Source organism: Esox lucius, chromosome 13, assembly GCF_011004845.1.
Source record: "Esox lucius isolate fEsoLuc1 chromosome 13, fEsoLuc1.pri, whole genome shotgun sequence".
Lineage (NCBI taxonomy): Eukaryota > Metazoa > Chordata > Actinopteri > Esociformes > Esocidae > Esox > Esox lucius.
The window spans coordinates 646,268-665,389 of record NC_047581.1 but is presented as its reverse complement, the minus strand read 5'-3'; the positions used below and the strand labels follow the sequence as shown (position 1 = coordinate 665,389).

Here is a 19,122-nt window from a genome sequence, read left to right as displayed (position 1 = left end):
ATTCTTTAAGAAGTCCCCCCTCTGTTGTGCCTGTAGATTCTAAAGGCTGTTATGGAGGTGATGCAGGTGCTTCTGGAGATGTGCCAGAACACGGAGAACCACGATAAAGGTACAGGCACCCGTGTGCACACACCTCTCGTGTGCATGATTTTCCTACTTTGATTTGTGTGTATCTTCTCAGTCTATCTGTGCAGGTACATTGTTCCTTGCCTTCTTGGGGTGACCCGGGCTTTTGGTCGCTACAGCAATACAGAGGAGGCCCTGCTGTCCAAACTGTTCCCTCGTGCAGCTCAGCCAACTCCTTATGTCAAAAATGAACCGGATGGCATTCGGCGGCGGTCCTTTAATGACTTCCGCTCCATCATGCCCAGTTCCCTGCTCACTGTTTGTCAGGGAGACACTCTCCGCAGACGCAGTCCCACAGACACCGCACAGGTACTGGATTGCCCCCCATTTAAACCTTGGACTTGCTCTTGGTGAATTTTGGAAATATTTAGACAAGGGTCTCCAACAGGTTGATTGTAGTTTGCAGCCCATTTATGAGTATGTTGCAATTTCACAATTTATCTATGTTTTTCACACTTCATCTATGTTTTTGTTGTGAGTAGGAAACTGTAAATTTTTTAAGTTTCTAAAAAGCATTGATCCTTGTCATTCAAGGAACTTTGGATGATGTTTAAATGTGTGGATCCAATAAAAATTTTACAGCAGCAGCGCAAGCCATGTACTATGCACATGCCAATGTAGTCGTTAGGAGTCTATCCACTCAATACTATCCACAAAACCATGACTCCAAAGTACTCTTACATGTCAGAAGTTTGGTTAGGTCTGGAAATATTCGGACACTGACACAATTTTCATATATTTGTCTCCGTACACCACCACCATAGATTTAAAATGAAACAACTGAGATGCAATTGTGCAAGTGCAGACTTTCAGCTTTAATTCAAAGGGTTGAACAAAAATATTGTATGAAATGTTTAGGAATTGCAACCATTTTCATACACTGAATACAATCATAAATTAAATGTAAATTCTTTATATTTTGTCGAGAATCCTTTGCAGGTAATGACTGCTTGCCGTGTGGAACGCATGGATATCACCAAATGCTGGGTTTCCTCCTTAGTGATGCTTTGCCAGGCCTTTACTACAGCTGTCTTCAGCTGCTGTTTTTTCATGGGTCTTTCTGCCTTAAATTTTGTCTTCATGCAATGAAATGAATGCTCAATCGGGTTGAGATCAGGTGATTGACACTGCCATTGCAGAATATTCCACTACTTTTCCTTAAAAAACGCTGAATCTGAGCAGACAATATATCCCTATACACTGCAGAATTCATCTGGCTGCTTCTGTCTTCTGTCACATTATCAATAAACACTAGTGACTCCGTGCCATTGGAAGCCATGCACGCCCATGCCATCACACAGCCTCCACCGTGTTTTACAGATGATGTGGTATGCTTCGGATATTGAGTCTAATCTGGCCTTTGTATTCTTGAGGCTTTTGAATGGTTAGCATCTGGTGCTATCGGGTACCCGGTCGTCAAGGAAAAGAGTAATTAAATTATTTATTGCAGCATTTTCGTCTTACAAATTCGATCTCTTCTCAAAGAACTTCAGGTTGTCCTCTACTTTAAAGACATCGCAGTCCAGAATATGCAACACAGTACTGTAAGCCCATTGGCTAATTACTGTCGTGTTTTGACTGAACGTGACTTCCTGTGTACGGATAAACAGATGTTCTGTTGTAATCTAAACATAACAACCATACATTCACACACTTCTACACCTGGAATCAACTCCAGACCTTTTACCTGCTTAACTGATGAAGAAATGGTGAAAGAATTGCCCACACCTGTCTATGAAACAGCTTTTGATTCAAGTGTCCAATTACTTTTGGTCCCTTGAAAAAGAGGGGGCTACATACAGTAGGGAGAACAAGTATTTGATACACTGCCGATTTTGCCGGTTTTCCCACTTATAAAGCATGTAGAAGGCTGTAATTTTTATCATAGGTATTCTTCAACTGTGAGTGACGGAATCTAAAACAAAAATCACATTGTTCGATTTTTAAGTAATTCATTTGCATTTTATTGCATGACATAAGTATTTGATACATCAGAAAAGCAGAACTTAATATTTGGTACAGAATCCTTTGTTTGCAATTACAGAGATCATACATTTCCTGTAGTTCTTGACCAGGTTTACACACACTACAGCAGGGATTTTGGCCCACTCCTCCATACAGACCTTCTCCAGATCCTTCAAGTTTCAGGGCTGTCGCTGGGCAATACAGACTTTCTATTGGGTTCAGGTCTGGAGACTGGCTAGGCCACTCCAGGACCTAGAGATGCTTCTTACGGAGCCACTCCTTAGTTGCCCTGGCTGTGTGTTTCGGGTCATTGTCATGCTGGAAGACCCAGCCACGACCCATCTTCAATGCTCTTACTGACGGAAGGAGATTGTTGGCCAAGATCTCGCGATACATGGCCCCATCCATCCTCCCTTCAATACGGTGCAGTCGTCCTGTCCCCTTTGCAGAAATCCTCCCATCCTCCCCTTCGTGCGCTGCAGGATTTTAATCCATGACAGCGTAGTGTGTTACTAATGGTTTTCTTTGAGTCTGTGGTCCCAGCTCTCTTCAGGTCATTGACCAGGTCCTGCCGTGTAGTTCTGGGCTGATCCCTCACCTTCCTCATGATCATTGATGTCCCACGAGGTGAGATCTTGCATGGAGCCCTAGACCGAGGGAGATTGACCATCATCTTGAACTTCTTCCATTTTCTAATAATTGCGCCAACACTTGTTGCCTTCTCACCAAGCTGCTTGCCTATTGTCCTGTAGCCCATCCCAGCCTTGTGCAGGTCTACAATTTTATCCCTGATGTCCTTACACAGCTCTCTGGTCTTGGCCATTGTGGAGAGGTTGGAGTCTGTTTGATTGTGTGGACATGTGTCTTTTATACTGGTAACAAGTTCAAACAGGTAATGAGTGGAGAACAGAAGTGCTTCTTAAAAAAAAACTAAGAGGTCTGTGAGAGCCGGAATTCTTACTGGTTGGTAGGTGATCAAATACTTTTGTCATGCCATAAAATGCTAATTAGTTCTTGAAAGAACATACAATGTGATTTTCTGGATTTTTGTTTTAGATTCAGTCTCTCACAGTTGAAGTGTACCTATGATAAAAATTACAGACCTCTACATGCTTTGTAAGTAGGAAAATCTGCAAAATCAACAGTGTATCAAATACTTGTTCTCCCCACTGTATTAAAGAGCTGTAATTCCCAAACCTTTCCAATTTGGATGTGAATGCCCTCAAATTGAAGCGGAGAGACTGCACTTTAAGCCCATATGCGTTATTTAACTGTAACCTGAATATATTTTCATATACAGTGAAAATAACAACTTTGTCAGTGTCCAATTATTTCCGGACCTAACTGTATATACACTGGGTATTGAAAGTCGCCACCACCTTTCCCTTTTGTTACCTTACAGCCTGAAATGGAAACTCATAATATTTGACTTTTTCCAGACTCAAGGGTGGCAAGAAAAGACTCCTTGAAAAATGCAATATCAAGTCTCGTTTGAGCTTTGCCAAAACACACATTGTCGATTCCGAGGCAAAACGTGCTTTGGTCAGATGAGACAGAAATTTTACATTTTGACTTAAATGCAAAACAATATGTCTGGTGAAAACCCAATATATCTTTCCACCCAAAGAACACCATGCTTACAGTAAAGCACAATGGGGGTGTTTGATTTCAGCAGGCTCTGGAACCCTTGTCAGGATAGAAGGGGAAATGGACAGTGGAAAATACCAACAGATTTTTAAGGGGAACCTGAAGTTGAAAATCAGGAGATGGTTCATGTTTTCAGCGAAGATTGGTTCATGACAATGACCCAAAGCACACCAGCCAAATCAACAGTGTGGCTGAAGGGAAAGAAGGTGAAGGTCCCTGAGTGGCCTAGTAAGAACCCTAATGTAAAACCCATTGAGAATAAGGAAATGGTTGAAGAGAGCAGTCCATAAGTGGTCACCATTCAATATGACTGACCTTGAACAAAAAAATGTGAACATATTACTCCTGTCCTAGCGTCCTTACACTGGCTGCCTGTTAGGGTTAGGGCTGATTTTAAGGTTTTACTGTTAACCTATTAATCAATACATGGACTTGCTCCTACTTACCTTGCTGAAATGATACAGCCATACATACCTACACGTAACCTACAATCGCAAGATGCAGGCTTTTCTCATAGAGCTCCACTACTGTGGAATGATCTGCCAATTAAGGTTAGAAATGCAAACTCAGTGCAAACTTTCAAGTGTCTACTAAAAACAAATCTCTACAGCATGGTTTATAATTAGGTGTAGCCAGGCCCGGGGGTGTGAAGGTGACCAGAAGGCTTGATACTGTCCACCTTTGCTGGCTTGCCAGGTGGGCTCTCGTCGCCACTAATTAATATTTGTAACTGGGAATAAAAATAGCAGATAAACATTGTTTACCTTATTTAAGTATATTAAAGAACAACATATTGCAGAAGTCTTGCAGAAATCTTTTGTACGCTGTGGACCAAAAATTTGCAGTGAAGAGTATATTATGCCTAATTGAAAGCAAAAAAATTGCTTGCAACAAGTACATTTTTTTTAAAGGTAGCTCTCATGCCCAAAACGTTTGGAGACGTATCTTGTCTATAGGACAGACCCACACACACGCGCACACACTTCTGTCTCTCTCTCTCTCTCTCTGTCGCTCTGTCACTCAATTCAGCAACCTCTCTGTGTCAGTGTATGTTATGAGTGTCAACTTGTTTTCCTATAGGTCAGTCCTGACCCAGGAGGCCACTCCCCCTGCTCCCCTACTGGCCCTGGCCTACACTACTTTGAAGGTAAAATCAGGGCTTTTGTCAACTTGTTCCCTACCTAATGACTTTGTAGATTATGTAATTTTTTTGTACTACAAAGTTAGTCAACATTGCCACGATTTTTGCTTAGGCTTTGGTTTAGCCTCTCCTCGGTCTACTGCTTTAAATTGTGTTTGCTGAGGTGTGCATGGTCATTTGTGAGACACACTTTTTTTGGGATATTAGACATTTCTGTTCAGAGTCTAGTCAAGCCATCAGAAATTAAATATAATTTAGTAATAGTAGAGTTTTTTTGGGTATAGGTTTATACTGTGGGGTTCAAGTACTCCTGTGATTCTCATTGCAGAAATTCTGCCACCTTCATCTGTTCCTGAGCCTCAGTTTAAGAAGAGAAAAGGCTAATGTACATCTCTTACTCTCCAGGTTCTTATCTCGCCGATGGAAGTTCAGTGGATCCGGACTACTTTTTCACAACCATTAGCTCCAGCTTCTCTGTGTCTCCTCTCTTCATTGGGGAGGGCGACAGTGAGGTGGATGTGCCTGTGGATCTCCTTAGACAGCTTCTCAGCATGGTAACTTAACTCGCACAAGAACTCTTCTTGTCAACATATAGAGCATTCAAATGTCTTTAGCCTGAACCAAGAGCAATGATCCCAGAAATTGATTTTCAATGACTGTGGTAGAGACATCCTGATTAACAATGGTGATTTGTTTAGCAATGGTGTAGTTGTACATGTTACAACTTCATTAATCATGATTAACTTGAGTTCATTGAAGTACTTGATGGATAGTGTATTGTAAACCTAAGCAGTAGGAAACTGAAATAGTTTTACTTACAGCATTCATGTTCAGGTCAGTTATGTTTTGTTTTTGTTTTTGTTTTTTATATATAAATATTTTCCTGTTATGTGCAGGTGAAAACCTTTGTGTCAGACTCCTTCCTGAAAATGCTGGATGCCACCATGGTGGAAGTCATAGAGGTCGGGTTTGGCTTTTATGTCTTTTAAACTCCATACAGCGGGTTGCAAGGCATATGACACAGCATTGTTCATGTTGCAAATGAGCACCCTATTCCCAACATAAATAAGCACCACTTTTATGGTCCATATTTCTCATCCACAGGCTAATCCGAGTATGAATCTATACTACAAAACTTTCAGCGATCCTCTCTACGTCTGCATGTTTAAAATGCTGAGGGACACCCTGTACTACATGAAAGGTAAGCAAGTTGCTTCCTGTGCTCCACTTTCATTGATTTGTAAACAGGATGACTAGGGTTGTAAGTAGAATCTGCCGCCAAGCAATAAGTGTATTAACAGTGTCATGACTATTTTTCAAAGCCCTCCACCCAGGATTTGTCAGAGAAGTGCATGACTTTGTTCTGGAGCAGTTTAGCAGCAGCCAGTCGGAGCTGCAGAGGGTGCTCCACGATGCAGAGGGCCTACCAGGGGAGGCCAACCCCCTCAAGCTCCGTTGCCAGGCCAACGCGGCCTGCGTGGACCTAATGGTGTGGGCTGTCAAAGACGAACAAGGTTATAAGTCACAGCAGCGTTCGAAAACATGCGTTGGTTTCAGGGGGCCACAAATTGCAAACAACACACATACCAGGGAAAATCACTGATGATGCACTGACCAGGGAAACCAAACCAAAGCTTGAACTATTGTATTACCTTGTCATTAGACTGATTTCCATATTACAGGTGTCGAACCCATTTAGCAGAAGGCCGAGTGTCCGCAGGTTACTCTGAAAATGAATGTAAAATGTCGAAACCAATGTAATTATGGGTGAACTGTCCCATTAACAACGGCTGACTAGCTACTCTTTCCCTCTGATGACAGGAGCTGAGAACCTGTGCACCAAACTGTCAGAGAAGCTGCAGTCTAAGACGTCCAGTAAAGTCATAATCGCACACATGCCCCTGCTCATCTGCTGTTTACAGGTAATGTTTTACATATTTTGTTCGTCTTCCTCTTTTCCACCACAAATCCATATCACCCCGTTTCTTTCTTCAAATCCAAGCATGGAATGCTGTTTCACCGCTCTACCTGTGCATAGATATCACCTACCTGGTGTATTAGGTTTAAATTCTTAGAGGGGAATGAAACAGGATTTAAGGTTCAGATTGCCTACCAAATACATTTGCTAAACATTTATGCTTTATAGGTATGAAAAGGTAAAGGAAAGGTAGGAAAACAACTTTTTCCTGGAAGAGCAGTGTGCTGGATTCTAATCCCTTGCTTCTGTGGTACATCGGAACTCGGCACCCTAGACTAGGGGTTCTCAAACTACCAGCTTTACTTTAAAAAAACACCAGGGCTACTTTCAATTCTTTTAGCTTTTTATTGGGCACATTATTTTCACTTCATTGCAAATTTTCCTATGTCCTTATTGTACAAGAGAAAGTACTGCACTAGGGGTGCGATGGTACGCCTAACCCACGGTACGGTACGTATTGCAGTTCTAGGGTCACGGGACAATAAGTTTTCGAGGAAAACATTGATAGCTCCGGTGACATTGATAGTGGGATGATGTCGGTGTAAATGAGTTAGCATGTTCGAAGTGTTTGCAGCGGCGTTCGTAACTACTGTCGATCAGTGGCGACATACAGTTAATTTTAAGTCTACAGTTCTCTGTCCATCATTTTCATAGTCCACTGGGAAGCCAAAATGCTGCCAAACTGGAGATTTAAATGAAGCTGGAGGACTTTGCAATATTGATTAATCACCACCACTCGCTATTGTAGATCTAGCTGTGTTCTGCGTTAGGCTCACTAAGTTGGAAAAGTTACAACAAATGCCTACATATATTACTAAATGCTCAATGACTCTTATTTAATCAGAAGAATACATGAATGAATACATTCTGTATATAGTTAAATCAGATTTATTGAAGAGTCGTTCAACATGCAGTAGCTATTTATTTATATTGTATTTCATTTTTCATGTATTCAGGTTATTGTGTAAACCGTGAATAGCACCCCGTATGGTACGGTTATGAATACGTGTACCGTTGTATGTTTTTCCCCTAAATATTTAGTCAAATAAGGGTTTATGAACTACTGTAAAGAGTGGGCTGATATAATATATTACATTTATACACCTAGTTCAACATTTTCCAAATTCAATGTTCTCAGTTGTATTTCCATTTGTTTAGGAGTGTTCTCTGGTAATTAAGTATTTGTATAGCTGAGACAAAATGGGTGTCCTTTTCAATTATTTCAAAATAGAATGAAAATGCTTTTGGATGCTTGAGATCTTTGCAAATAGACAAAAGAGTCGCTTTTTTATTTGCCCCACATACACAACAACATGGTGTTTCTGTCTATATTGTTGAGGACTGCTTTGTAAAGAAAAATCCAGCGCTTACCGACTTAACTCTCTGCATGTTATTTTATAGGGTCTAGGACGGTTGTGTGAGCGGTTTCCAGTTGTTGCCCACTCAACCACCACATCCCTCAGAGACTTCCTGGTCGTGCCCTCGCCAGTTCTCGTCAAGCTCTACAAATACCACAGTCAGTACAACACAGGTAATCATGACTAACACTGCCATAAGCTACCATAGCATTTGAGTAAAATATGTTTTACTCTGTATCACCCAAGGAAATGCCACTTGTATGTGAGTTTGGAGGCAGCGTGACTGTGCAGTGGATGTATTTCAGTCCGCTTCTTCCAAGGAATCTTGTTATCGTTCTCTCCCGAGATGCTAAGACTTGGAACAAGACCGTTAAACAAAACCATATTCATTTGTTGACATCTGCATGGAGAAGTCTCTGGTAGCTGGCACTTTCATTCACAATATACACTCACCTAAAGGATTATTAGGAACACCATACTAATACTGTGTTTGACCCCCTTTCGCCTTCAGAACTGCCTTAATTCTACGTGGCATTGATTCAACAAGGTGCTGAAAGCATTCTTTAGAAATGTTGGCCCATATTGATAGGATAGCATCTTGCAGTTGATGGAGATTTGTGGGATGCACATCCAGGGCACGAAGCTCCCGTTCCACCACATCCCAAAGATGCTCTATTGGGTTGAGATCTGGTGACTGTGGGGGCCATTTCATTACAGTGAACTCATTGTCATGTTCAAGAAACCAATTTGAAATGATTCGAGCTTTGTGACATGGTGCATTATCCTGTTGGAAGTTGCCATCAGAGGATGGGTACATGGTGGTCATAAAGGGATGGACATGGTCAGAAACAATACTCGGGTAGGCCGTGGCATTTAAACAATGCCCAATTGGCACTAAGGGGCTTAAAGTGTGCCAAGAAAACATCCCCCACCACCACCAGCCTGCACAGTGGTAACAAGGCATGATGGATCCATGTTCTCATTCTGTTTACGCCAAATTCTGACTCTACCGTCTCAACAGAAATCGAGACTCATCAGACTGGGTAACATTCTTCCAGTCTTCAACTGTCCAATTTTGGTGAGCTCGTGCAAATTGTAGCCTCTTTTTTCCTAATTGTAGTGGAGATGAGTGGTACCCGGTGGGGTCTTCTGCTGTTGTAGCCCATCCGCCTCAAGGTTGTGCGTGTTGTGGCTTCACAAATGCTTTGCTGCATACTTCGGTTGTAACGATTGGTTATTTCAGTCAAAGTTGCTCGTCTATCAGCTTGAATCAGTCGGCCCATTCTCCTCTGACCTCTAGCATCAACAAGGCATTTTCGCCCACAGGACTGCCGCATAATGGATGTTTTTCCCTTTTCACACCATTCTTTGTAAACCCTAGAAATGGTTGTGCGTGAAAATCCCAGTAACTGAGCAGATTGTGAAATACTCAGACCGGCCCGTCTGGTACCAACCACCATGCCATGCTCAAAATTGCTTCTTTCCCATTCTGACATTCAGTTTGGAGTTCAGGAGAGACCCCTAAATGCATTGAATCAACTGCCATGTGATTGGTTGATTAGATAATTGCATTATTGAGAAATTGAACAGGTGTTCCTAATAATCCTTTAGGTGAGTGTAAGTCCGCTGATGGTCATTTATCAAGCGTTTGTAGTTACTCAATGAAAACTCATTCATCCAAAACTCAAATGTATCGTGCAGACATACAACATATTTCCAGCTGCAACATTACCATTTCACAGCCAAGTTAGTATTGCTCACTAAATATGCCACAGCACAGAATGAAAAGTTACAGATATTCTCACACGTGGTGTTCCATAGCGCAGTTTAAAGGATAGTTCCAACAAAATTACTATTTAGTTTGACCTATAAGTACTGTGAGATTAGTGTCAGGTACCAATCCCTTGTTTTTTTGTTGTTGTAAAGAGTATTATTTATTTTAGTGAAGCATAGACTGTTTGAACAGATCAATACTCTATTTTTGTTATTGATTCTAGTTGTCAAGCTATGCAGTTATCTAGCTAGTTACAACACCGTACAGCTACAATATTACCTGTACTGGTTTTGGTTTGTATAAATCTCTTTCTCTGGGTTTTTGTGTCATTTATTAACTCTTTCTCTGTCTCTTTCCCTTTCACCTCTATCTCTCTCTCTCCCTCTGTCTTTTTCTCTCTTTCAAAGCGGCAGCAGAGATCAGAATCAACGTGACAAATGAGCAATCTCAGTCCACATTTAATGTCCTTTCTCACAGGAAGGACCAACCTTCAATGTACGAACAGCTTCGTGACATTTCCATCGACAACATTTGCAGGTACATTACGCACGCTCACTGCCCTGAAAATTCTTCTTCCTCCATAGTTTCACGGAGAAGTGCCTACATTGCTCCTTGGGAGGCAAGATGAGCTTCTAACTCTATCTTTCGCTCACACTCAATTCAATTCAAATAGCTTTATTGGCATGTAATGTGTTACTACATTGCCAGAGCAAACAATTACAATTAAAAGCAAAACAAAACGTATAGCAAAACACTGAACAACAATTACAGTACAGGTACAGGTATTCATTTCATTATCCTTTTTCATTATTCAGCTGGTTGTCACTATGGGTTTGGCAGGGAGCTACATATTTTGCCGCCAACAGGACACACCAGGATTTTTTGTGCTAGAAATTGTTGCATTTTCTCCATTTTAGTAGTTTTTTCTTTTTTGATTATCTTCTTTTTGTTTTTTTATCTTTTGGTTTAGACAGATTGTTGACGTGCTGTCTGGAGGTTCTATTGGGTTGGTGTTGGATGTGAAATTAGTCTCTCCGTCTTCTGTTTCGGTGTCTCTCTCAATTCAATTAAAAAGTCTTAGAAACGAACATGTACATCTCCAAAGCTGGTACAAAAGCAATACACAATGTAATGAACCTGTCTGTTTCTCTCTCTCTGTCTCTCTCTGTCTGAGTTGGAGGGTGTGAGGGGTCTGCAATGGCAGGAGGTTCTACGCTCTGATGGCATGGCTGGGTATAGGTGGAGGGTGCTGTATAAACCCCCAGCTCCCAAACGGTCTGGAGACCTCCAATGGAGGGTTTTACATGGGGCCATGGCCACTAATAGCTGATTGATTGGAGTTGACCCTGGGATTGGGGAAGGTTGTCCTTTTTGTATGATGGCTGAGACTGTCCAACATGTATTCTCTGTATGTGCTAGGTTGATGCCGTTGATGTCATTGTTGGAATCGTTGTGTTTGAGGTTGTGGGAGTTTTTCTGTTTAGAGATGTTTGTGATGAGACCTAGGTATTCGAGGTAGGAGAAGGGTAAATTTATCTAGTTAAATTGTTTGTTTGCCCAAGCTAAGTTGTCTGTTTGGTTGACAAGGAGGAACCAGGTCAGTGGGCTAGGGGTTACAGACCCGGCGTTGTTATTTAGGGGGATGGTCTCTGCATGCCTTAGGGTTGAGTTTGAATTTTACAAACTGATTGACAGTGTTTAATTATTTGGGGACTTGGGGGGCTGTCTGTGTGGTTGGACAAGTGGGCTTTGAGGTCCAATTGTGATTGGGGTTTGAGGTATGTGTTTTTATATGGTGTCTCATAAATCGTTGTTGATATGAGAAATGCATTTTCTGAATTTTCCCAGTCTCCTCCCGTTTTAAACTTTAGGAGGACATGAGGTCCTGGTCCACACATGCGGAGTACCTGGTTTGAGGGGCCCATTGCTGTCCCTGTCCTTGTCCATCTGGTCATACTTCTGACCTAGACTAAATTTAAATAGACTCTGGATTTAGCCCACATGCATTTATTAATTATTCCAATTGGACTCTTAATATCTCACCCGGCACAGCCAGAAGAGGACTGATCACCCCTCTGAGCCTGGGTCCTCTCTAGGTTTCTTCCTAAAATTCGGCCTTCTTAGGGAGTTTTTCCTTGCCACTGAAATCCAACACTACTGTTGTTTGCTCCTTGGGGTTTTTAGGCCGGGTGTCTCTGTAAAAGGACTTTGTGACAACTGCTGTTGTAAAAAGGGCTTTATAAATACATTTGATTGATTGAGGTATATGGTGTCAAATGTTTGTGTGGGTTGTGTGTGTGCTGGGGGTGGAAGGGGATTTCTTAATATTATGTAGATGTCTTATTAGAGAAGGATAAGAAATCTAAAATCTGTCTCTTACTGTCTCTCTCAACTCAATTCACATTATTGGCATGACGCACATGTCTATATATTGCCAAAGTCCAAATTCAATGTTTTAACAACTTATTAACATATACAGTGGTTATAAAAAGTCTACACACCCCTTTTAAAGTGCCAGGTTCTTGTGATGTAAAAGAATGAGACAAATAAATTATTTCAGAACCATTTCCACCTTTAATGTGACCTATAACGTTCAATTGAAGAACAAACTGAAATGTTTGAGGATGGAAAAATAACCTGGTTACATAAGTGTGCACACTCTTAAACTAATACTTTTTTGAAGCACCTTTTGATTTTATTACAGCACTCAGTCTTTTTGGGTATGCACATCTTGTGGATGGCACATAATATTTGCCCACTCTTCTTTTAAAAAGCGCTCCAAATCTTAGATTGTGAGGACATTTTCTGTGCACAGCCCTCTTCAGATCACCCCACAGATGTTCAATTGGATTCAGGTCTGGGCTCTGACTGGGCCATTCCAAAATGTTAATCTTCTTCTGGTGAAGCCATGCTTTTGTGTATTTGGATGTTTGCTTTGTATTGTTGACGTGCTGAAAAGTGAACTTCCTCTTCATCCTCAGCTTTCTAACGGATGCCTGAAGGTTTTGTGCCAAAATTGCCTGGTATTTGGAACTGTTCATAATTCCCTCCACCCTGACTAAGGCCCCGGTTCCAGCTGAATAAAAACAGCCCCAAAGCATGATGCTGCTGCCACCACCATGCTTCACTGTGGGTATGGTGTTCTTTGGGTGATATGCAGTGTTGTTTTTGCACCAAACATACCTTTTGGAATTATGGCCAAATGTTCAACCTTGGTTTCATCAGACCATAACACATTTTCCTATGTGCTTATGGGGGACTTGTTGTTTGTTTTTGCTAATTTCATCCGGGCTTGGATGTTTTTCTTTGTAAGAAAAGGCTTCCGTCTTGCCACCCTACCCCATAGCCCATTCATATGAAGAATACAGGAGATTGTTGTTACATGTAGCACACAGCCAGTACTTGCCAGAAATTCATGCAGTTCCTTTAATGTTGCTGTAGGCCTCTTGGAAGCCTCCCTGACCAGTTTTCTTCTCATCTTTTCATTAATTTTAGAGGGATGTCCAGTTCTTGGTAATGTCTCTGTTGTGCCATATTTTCTCCACTTGATGATGACTGTCTTCACTGTGTTCCATGGTATATTTAATGCTTTGGAAATTATTTTATACCCTTCTCCTGACTGATATCTATCAACAATGAGATCCCTCTGATGCTTTGGAAGCTCTCTGCGGACTATGGCTTTTGCTCTGAGATACAACTAAGAAACTGTCAGGACAATCCTACTAGACCAGCTGAACTTTATTTGTGATTAATCAGAGTCACTTTGAATGATGGCAGTTGTGTAATGACTTCCATTTAACATGAGTTTGAATGGTATTGGTTAATTTTGAACACAGCCACATCCCCAGTTATAAGTGGGTGTGCACACTTATGCAACCAGGTTATTGTAAGGTTTTAATTTTTCCCCGTCAAAGATTTCAGTTTGTTTTTCAATTGAATTGTTCATATTATAGGTCACACAAAAAACATGGCATTTTAACAGGGGTGTGTAGACTTTTTATATTCACTGTAGACACACACACACATGCACCCACAACATACATACTTACAGTGCTGGAAAAAACTAAGAGACCACTGCACCTTTTTCTTTCCTTTCCAAAAAGTTGAAAAGGAACGTTTTCAGTGAGGAACTAATACTAACTAGGTTGTTGAGTGAGACAGCATATCTTTTTGGATTGTTTCAATAATATGTGTGTTTGTGAATGTGCGTTTGCGTGTGCATGTTGTAGGAATCTGTAGGTGTTTATGTGAGTGAATGTGTGGATGTTTCTGTGTGATTGTATTTATTACATTTTGGTATGTGTATGGGAATGTGAGTTTGTGGGTTTGTATATGGAGGAAGGGGTGTGTGTGTGTGTGTGTGTGTGTGTGTGTGTTTGTGCATGTGGAAGAATGTGTGTCTCTGTGAGTGTGTGTTGGTGTACACTATCTGTAGGTGTTTATATGAATGTGTGGGTGGATAGGTAAGTGTCGATGTGTTTACTGTAGTTTTGTGCAAATGTACTGGAGGAGCTGTTTAATGTCGCTCATTCCCACAGAGTTCTCTGGTTCTCTGAGGGCCTCTGCATAGCTGCGCCATTCCTGTAGTGTTGCTGTGTGAGGAGGAAGTGGGCCAGGTCTGGGTCGTTGGGCTCCCTCGGTCGTCTGGTAGAGGTGGTGAGCTGGTGTGTTGTAGTACCTCGGTTCCAGTCCACTCTGGTGGGTCCCATGGAGGGGATGGTGATGTGGTAGTGGGTGGGTCCTGTGGGTTGTGCTGGCTCTGGTGTGGTGTCAAGGGAGCATATGTCGCTTTGGTAATTAAATGGTCCGGTGGCCGTCTCTGGGTAGAGTGGTATGGTAAGTATTTCTGGATGGTGAAGTTGTCTGGTAGGAGGCTCTGAGTGGTGTTCTGTCCGGTTGGACATAGGGACATAGTCTGTCTACCTAGTGCCACATCATTTAGGGTCTTGGTGAACAATCCAACTGATTGCTTCCTCAGGTGGGAGTGATCATATAGGTGTTCAGGAGTGATGGTTGGGTGGTGAGCATCATGTACGTTTGTGAGTTGGGCACAGAGTCTGGTGATGTCAGCGTTGGCTTTCTGGATGGTATTGGGATGAAAGTCTTTACAGGGCAGCAGAGGTGAGATGGTGATGTGGGAATTCTCTCCTGCTTTTCCTGGAGGTAGTTGGTGCCACTGTGGGTGATTATGTGCCGATGTCTGGCTGGGACAGAATATTTGTTATTGTCAAACTGGAAACTCCAAGTGTCCCATGTGCAGCTTTCGTGCAGTAGAATGCAACTTGTCTGCCAGTATTTTCTAATAACATGTTGCATTCATTCATTCATGCAGCAAATTTTTGTTCAAGTATTGTCACATTGTGCTCCTTGAAACAATCACACCGTCTTTTTCCAGAGCAGCCTGTATGTCTCCAGAGGTTACGTGTGGGTTTTTCTTTATCTCCCGAACAATTCTTCTGGCAGTTTTGGCTGAAATCTTTCTTGGTCTACCTGACATTGGCTTGGTATGTACAGATCCCTGAATTTTCCACTTCTTAATAAGTGATTGAACAGTACTACCTGGCATTTGCAAAGCTTTGGATATCTTTTTATATCCGTTTCAATCTTTATAAAGTCTCATTACCTTGTTACGCAAGTCTTTTGACAGTTCTTTTCTGCTCCCCATGGCTCAGTATCTAGCCTGCTCAGTGCATCCACATGAGAGCTAACCATCTCATAGATTTTTTATACATAGACACTAATTGCAATTTAAAAAGCCACAGGTATGAGAAATTCACCTTTAATTGCCATTTTCACCGGTGTGTGTCGGTAACAAGGCCAAACATTCAAGGGTATGTAAACTTTTGCTCAGGGCCATTTGGATGGTTTCTGTCATCATTATGTTTTAAAAACGAGCCAAACAACTGTGATAATGAATGGCTTTGTATGATCACTATTCCTAGATTAAAGACATAAAATCAGTCATATTTTCAAAATCAATGCCAAAATGTCACAACTTCTGCCAGGGTATGCAAACTTATGAGCACAACTGTATAGAGCATTTCATATTATTATGGTATGTGGTAATGCTCTATTATATGTTTTTGAACTATTTCACAGTGAATATTGAACTGAAGCTTGACTTAAAAATAAATGATGTAATCGCAAATCACAATTGCAATACCTGTCAGAAAAATCGCATTTACATATTTTCCCCAAATCATTCAGCCCTAGTAAACAGTCAGCAAACAAGGGTTCCAGGTTTTCTCACTGGAGTTTTTTAAAAAGAAAATGTTCCTATCTCAGGTTTTTATTTCTGAAGAGAGTTCAAAAAAGCAGGAAGAAAGTCTCTGGTGCTAGCTCATCGAGACCCAATAAATCAGAATGGAACACTTTGACAGCCATCTCACCTGGGACCTGTTCTAAAAAAATCTACAATACAAACACATGGTACAAGTGGCATTTCATTTCTTATAAGTTAAATATCCTTAATAATATGTAAATTACCACTGTTATGCATAGCATAATGCATAACATGACTGTACTTTTCAGAATATTAACAAACATATCCATTTGAAATTGTTTTCCCCAAAATGGCTTTTGTCTAATGTAGGAATATACTGGATATTACTTTAAATACATGCAAATGTTTCTTTATTTCCAAAGATAACAATTCACTGTGATTTTAAATTATAATGCATGTACGTATTTGTATCATTGTAGAAATCATTATTTTAATAACTGTATGCTAAAGGGAGCAAGCTAGCTCACTGAATTTGGTATGCTAATAGTAGCACAGTAATAGGAGTAACAAGGAGAGAAATAGGAGTTACAAGGCTACTTTTTTGTGTACAAAGGCCAACATCGCCATCTGCTGATTACATACGGTCATATATTTTTTAAATGTTATTTCGCACATGTGTACCACATTAATACATACTTTTCTGTAGCAAGCTAGCTGTGATTGTTAATTAAAAAAACAAACGGAACTCTAATACTGTAAAGTTACGTAGCTCAACAGCTACAGTTAGGCTGGATTTGCTTACTTGTTCATTGATTAAAAACATGGTATGTAAAGTTAAGTATGTTGTCATACATCCATCATCCATCCATCATCTTCCGCCTATCTGGGGCCGGGTTGCGGGGGCAGCAGTCTAAGCAGAGATGCCCAGACTTCCCTCTCCCCAGACACTTCCTCCAGCTCTTCCGGGGGGACACCGAGGCGTTCCCAGGCCAGCTGGGAGACATAGTCCCTCCAACGTGTCCTAGGTCTTCCCCGGGGTCTCCTTCCGGTGGGACGGGACCGGAACACCTTCCCAGGAAGGCGTTCCGGAGGCATCCGAAACAGATGCCCAAGCCACCTCAGCTGACCCCTCTCGATGTGGAGGAGCAGCGGCTCTACTCTGAGCTCCTCCCGGGTGACCAAGCTTCTCACCCTATCTCTGAGGGATCGCCCAGCCACCCTGCGGAGAAAGCTCATTTCGGCCGCCTGTATCCGGGATCTTGTCCTTTCGGTCATGACCCAAAGCTCATGACCATAGGTGAGAGTAGGAACGTAGATTGACCGGTAAATCGAGAGCTTTGCCTTGCGGCTCAGCTCTTACTTCACCACGAAAGACCGATACATCGACCGCATTACCACTGTTATCATACATTTCTACACTATTGATGATGCGTGAACAATGTTTCCCACGTTTCCCTTTGTATCGTTCATCCATTTTCTTGACCAAATTACTGCTGCACAAAATACCACCATGACTAGTGTTAAGTGGCTTGACTTTTCTGGACTGGTCCCAGGTATGATGGCGGCGAAGTCAGAGAACTATATGTCCCATCTATGCTTTATATCTATAGACCGCACTGCCTCAATAGCCATGTTGCTACGGTTACTGGTAAACAAATACAGCGGCTGACTAAAGAGGCTAAAGATGTTTTGCCTCTTGATCTACATTTGCCTGGTAATTTGGTCATATTTTAAAATACCTTCTTTATCTGCTATCTCGCTCATAACAACCCAAAAAGTTAGAATGAGTCAGAAGAAATCAGGAGCTGTTTCCCAGCATGACTCTCTCCCCCTCCCTCTCTTTCCCTCTATCTCTGTCTTTGTGTTTTTCCTCTCTGTCTGTCTTTGTGTCTCTCTTTGCCTCTACTTCAGGTGTCTGATGGCAGGGTTAACTATGGACCCAGTCATAGTAGAGGCTTTTCTGGCAAGCCTGTCCAACCGTCTCTATATATCCCAGGAAAATGACAAGTAAGAAAAAAATGTTTATCCATTTAAACTAGATTATAGTGTTTTTGGCAATTATAGAGTTTAGTTTTTTGCTGATGTCCACAGTTTGAATTGTAAAACTCAGGCATGCCAATTTTTTTGTCTGCTGTTGTTGCCTGATAATTGCCACAGGCTCCTTGCATGGCCTTGCCTAAAACGCAGTAAACAATTGTTAATGCCTCTGCCTTATTTCCACAGGCCTGGCGTTAACAATTGATTTAAATGTCAGCTTTTATAAAATTGATGATTCACTTTTGGTTAAATATACAGTGGATATGAAAAGTCTACACACCCCTGTTAAAATGCCAGGTTCTTGTGATATAAAAGAATGAGACAAAGATAAATCATGTCAGAACAATTGAATTGAAAAACAAACTAAAATCTTTGAAGGAAAAAAAAAAAAAAAAAACTCACAATAACCTGGTAGCATAAGTGTGCACATCCTTAAACTAATACTTTGTTGAAGCACCTTATGATTTTATTGCAGCACTCAGTCTTTTTGGGTAGGAGTCTATTAGCATGGCACATCTTGAAGTGTCAATATTTGCCCACTCTTCTTTGCACTAGCACTCCAAATCTGTTAGATTGCGAGGACATCTCCTGTGCACAGCCCTCTTCAGATCACCCCACAGATGTTCAATTGGATTCAGGTCTGGGCTCTGGCTTGGCCATTCCAAAGTGTTTATCTTCTTCTGGTGAAGCCATGCTTTTGTGTATTTGGATGTGTGCTTTGGGTCATTGACGTGCTGAAAAGTGAACTTCCTCTTCATCCTCAGCTTTCTAACGGATGCCTGAAGGTTTTGTGCCAAAATTGCCTGGTATTTGGAACTGTTCATAATTCCCTCCACCCTGACTAAGGCCCCAGTTCCAGCTAAATAAAAACAG

The 19,122-nt window shown here is 41.4% G+C and overlaps 1 protein-coding gene across 4 annotated transcripts in view; it reads left to right on the top strand.

The window, feature by feature from the left end:
* pi4kab (phosphatidylinositol 4-kinase, catalytic, alpha b) overlaps positions 1 to 19,122 on the top strand; it is a 127,627-nt gene that overhangs the window by 7,804 nt on the left and 100,701 nt on the right. For 3 of the 4 annotated variants that reach the window (XM_010865368.4, XM_020044504.3, XM_020044507.3), the window contains exons 5-15: positions 37 to 109; positions 182 to 435; positions 4,819 to 4,885; positions 5,285 to 5,433; positions 5,776 to 5,841; positions 5,984 to 6,080; positions 6,202 to 6,393; positions 6,701 to 6,801; positions 8,259 to 8,388; positions 10,397 to 10,526; positions 18,124 to 18,219. In XM_010865368.4, the coding sequence (XP_010863670.1) occupies positions 37 to 109; positions 182 to 435; positions 4,819 to 4,885; positions 5,285 to 5,433; positions 5,776 to 5,841; positions 5,984 to 6,080; positions 6,202 to 6,393; positions 6,701 to 6,801; positions 8,259 to 8,388; positions 10,397 to 10,526; positions 18,124 to 18,219 (1,355 nt within the window). The remainder of the gene's footprint in view (positions 1 to 36; positions 110 to 181; positions 436 to 4,818; positions 4,886 to 5,284; positions 5,434 to 5,775; positions 5,842 to 5,983; positions 6,081 to 6,201; positions 6,394 to 6,700; positions 6,802 to 8,258; positions 8,389 to 10,396; positions 10,527 to 18,123; positions 18,220 to 19,122) is intronic. The other variant, XM_020044505.3, reaches the window with a different exon arrangement.